This window comes from Carassius carassius, chromosome 2, assembly GCF_963082965.1.
Source record: "Carassius carassius chromosome 2, fCarCar2.1, whole genome shotgun sequence".
NCBI classification, from domain to species: domain Eukaryota; kingdom Metazoa; phylum Chordata; class Actinopteri; order Cypriniformes; family Cyprinidae; genus Carassius; species Carassius carassius.
The window spans coordinates 3,754,133-3,758,091 of NC_081756.1; the positions used below are offsets into that span (position 1 = coordinate 3,754,133).

The 3,959-nt window shown below is 36.7% G+C and overlaps 1 protein-coding gene across 1 annotated transcript; it reads right to left on the minus strand.

Moving 5' to 3' along the window:
- Positions 1 to 260: 260 nt before the first annotated feature.
- On the minus strand, positions 261 to 3,959 carry LOC132096260 (C-type mannose receptor 2-like). Its single transcript, XM_059501518.1, has 4 exons — positions 3,921 to 3,959; positions 3,483 to 3,830; positions 1,432 to 1,782; positions 261 to 1,268 (listed from the first exon to the last, which is right to left on the minus strand). Exons 1-4 carry the CDS (start codon positions 3,955 to 3,957, stop codon positions 907 to 909), a joined length of 1,098 nt encoding a protein of 365 aa, XP_059357501.1. The 5' UTR covers positions 3,958 to 3,959; the 3' UTR covers positions 261 to 906.

Consider the following 3,959-nt stretch of genomic DNA (forward strand, 5'->3'; position numbering starts at 1 on the left):
ATGAAAAATGTAAATTCCATTAAATAAAACTCAATGTCCAATAGGATTCTAAGCATCAAATAAAATCCTACAGGACACAGTTAAATTCCATTAAAATCAATCAGAATGTCCATTAGGATTCTAAAAATCAAATAAAATCCAATAGGACAAAGTGAAAATCCATTAAAATCAATCAGAATGTCCAATAGGATTCTAAGAATCCAGTAAGATCCAATAAGACAAAGTGAAATTCTAATAGGATTTTTTGACAAGGGATGCCTTTACATTTATCTTAATGCTGAGGATTAATATTTTGCAAAACAATTAGTATAATAATATGTACTGTACAGTCAACATGGCAAAGACAAAATAAATTTAGACTTGAGTAAAGTAATTATTAGTGCTCACAGAGAAGGATATACACGTTTATCTAAGCGTTTTCAAGTGTCAAGAACTGTCATGAGAAGAATTATCAAGAGAACAAGACGGGCAGATGCAGGAAGTGAAAGATTTCAAAAACTTTGGAAAGAATACTAGTGAGAGAGGTTTGAGACCCAAGAACAACTGCCAAGATACTAGTGATTGATTTAACCAAGTCTGGGATTGATGTCTCAACGAATCACTAGAGACCTGTACAGGGATGGACTGAGAGGTTGTCGACCAAGAAAACCTCCACTTCTGAAGAAGAGACACCTACAAACTAGACTAAAGTTTGCCAAGAAAACAGTACAATGATGAGTAAATGTCATGAGCTTATGATCCCTCACAAAATTAAATTGAAAGATGAATGTCTCATAATTTAGCAGTTGCTAAGTGACACAAAGTACATGGTGTAAGAGTTTGAGCGAAAAGAAAACACCAAGAGTATATAAATCAACAGGAAACACACATGCGTTTGTAATCTTGAAATCTAAGTGTATCCATTCATTAATATCTGCAGCAGATGAAGTTGAGTTTGTCAGTTTCAGGACGGCTGATCCAGCGCTGATCTCCTCCAGACTGAACTGCTCCAGATCTCACTGTGTGTTCACAGTCCTCCTCTGATGTGCCGTTCCCTGGAGCCCAGTTCTGATAGCACACGCTCTCTCCACTCACCCAGAACCAGATGCCCACAGTGCAGGAGTGACGTAAACCCAACCACAGCTCTGCAGTAGACGCCAGGTGTACCACGTTCATCACACGACGCTGAATCTCTTGTGAATGAACCGAGACCAGATCCACATGATTCTGTCTGCAGTATCTCAGAGCTTCAGACCACGTCAGATTCTCTCTGATCACAATCAGTTTATCTGGAAACCAAACAGAGCACAAGCAGAAACTAGAGAGAGACTGATCAAAAACAACATTAGAACAAACACTGTGGATGAATTTGTCATGTCAGACATGTAGCGGGAACTTTAAGAGATCTGGAGGAGATGATGGATTGTGTGTGTTTCGTGAGGATTTACTCACCTTCATGACACACAAAAGGATATTCTTTGTTACAAGAGATGTCAATCCATTGTCCCTGAGCGCTCTTTTCAACAGCTGTACAGTTTTCATCACCTCCAACATTATTAGGTTCACCAGACATCCAGTATCTGAATGAAGAGTTACTGTGATCTGACCACTGCCATGAGTCTCTGACTCTAAACAGACCGATCCAGACATCCTTAGGTGTGTTATTATCACTAATGATCTTCTTAACCTTCTCATTCTCATCCTGGTCTCTCACACTGACCAGATCAGTGTGATTCTGTCTGCAGTAACTCTGAGCATCTCTCCAGTTCATTGTTTGTCTGATAAAGACAAGACCTGTGATTGCTTTTAGGATAAACAAAATCAATGCTTAATTATCTCTCAAACACTTACACTATAAATAAACTCCACAATGGCAATGTGACGAGCTCATAGTTGAGCATGTGACTGAATAGCTTTAATAGTAATTTGTACAATTGCAGTTTGTAAACAGTATGTGTATATTTTGACATTAATATGCCATTATATCTGTGGTCACAAAACATGTAATAATAAAACTTTATACAAGGGTATATAAAAGTATTTATTCTTTGGTAAGATTTGATAACAATGTTGATAATAAAACCACCATCCATCATCTTTACCAGCAGTGTTAAAAAGGCCAGTCATTTGTTAACTTGTTGGATAGGCAGTTTTTACAACTCAATTAAAAAAGTTTTCCTAAAAAATAACCTACAAAATTATGCAAAAGCCGATTTTTATTCTCTTCAATTTGACAAGCATGTAAATATGTGTGAAAAGTGAAACACTTTCTTTCTAGTGTTGCGTCCTACAGAGTAATTTTATTCTATATACATATGTTGTATGTCTTCCCAACCAGTCGTGGTTGCCCCCCCCCCCCATGCCTTATTTCTGTGCAGGTAAAGCCAGGTGAAGGTGATCTCCTGGACTGAAGGATGTTCGTTTGGGGAGTGGTCTTGTCAAGAGAGTTTAAAAGCCTCATTGTGCTCAAGGGAAGAGAGTGTGTGTTTCTCTTGTTGTTTTATTTGGTTGTTTCTAAGCTTTGCTGCTGTTCAGTTGTGAATGAGTGTAAAACCTTTCAATTGAATTCTTTGCCTTGCTGTTAACCTCTAAACATTGTTACATTGATATAGACACTTGTTTCTTTCTGTATTTATTTTGATACCAATTGTGGAAACGTATTTTCTGTTTTCAATATATATATATATTATAACATACCAAAACAGGGATTTCTGGTGAGTGGGTGCCCTCTTTTTTATTTTTGAATATTTTTTTCCTGTTTAAACTAGAGAGGGAGTAAGGGAGTTATATTGTTGTTTATTTCCTTTTTATTTCTGTAAGGTAAGTGTAGACTTGGTCACGATAGTTAGAGGCATTTTTTTTACTGTATTTTCTTTGGGATTTTCATCCACTCCTGAAGACTTAATACTTCCTTGTTTGTGTATCTCTGTAGGTCAAGCTCTGTAACAGTCTGCCTTTGAACATCCATTTCTCTCCATCACTGGATGCTTTTATATCCAACTTAAAGTCTAATGGTTACTCTCTATCATTCGAGTGATGCTGTGCATATACTCTGAATAGTTGGTGTTCTGCGGATATATCAGTCTACTACATAACCTGGCAGTGCCAGTGAATATGACATAGCAAGTTTTGTTCCTCTTTAATTATTAACTCTTTAACTATACAATATAGTTATAACATTCAGGCTTACCACTATCTATATTTATACTTATCTCCATTTTTTTTATATATATATTTATATAAACACACCGAAAATACAAAAACGAAAATAAAAACAACTAATAACTGAGTGTTGTAGTGACAAATTAATGGGTTATTGCCAAATATGAGACCCGTTAACTACATTTATCAACCAAGTCTCTTATTTAATGTTTATTACATTGAATGTTTGCACTTACTATTGTTGCAGATAAAAGGTTTGGAAAAACCTCTATCTACCAAGTTGTTCATATGAAGTATCTTTTGTTAAATTAATGTTTACTACATTAGGTGTTTGTACTCACTGTTATTGCAGATGAAAGTGTTGGTAGTACTACATGGAAAATCATGCCATTGTCCATTTCTCATCATAGCACAATAATCTCTGCCTTCAGGTTGTTTATATCCCCAGTTCAGATAGATAACAGGTTCACCTGAAGACCACTGCCATTGATCACGACCCGTCTTCTGCAGCCCAATCCAGACACGTTCATCAATCACACTCTTCATCAGCTCCTTCATGTCGTTCATGTTGTCAGCTGTGGCCAGATCTGTGTATTTCTCTCTGCAGTATCTCTGAGCTTCAGTCCAGGTCTTCTTCTCATTTATAAAGTGATACTGACGCTGAACACATTCAGATACGGAGCAGAGAGCTGTGAAAGAGAGACGCTGCTTTAATGCTTTTCAGAACAGGATCAAACCTAATGAAACTAGAAACCATTAATAAAACCACAAACACTCACCAACGAGAAGAAGAATGAAATATAGAGTTTGCTCCATTT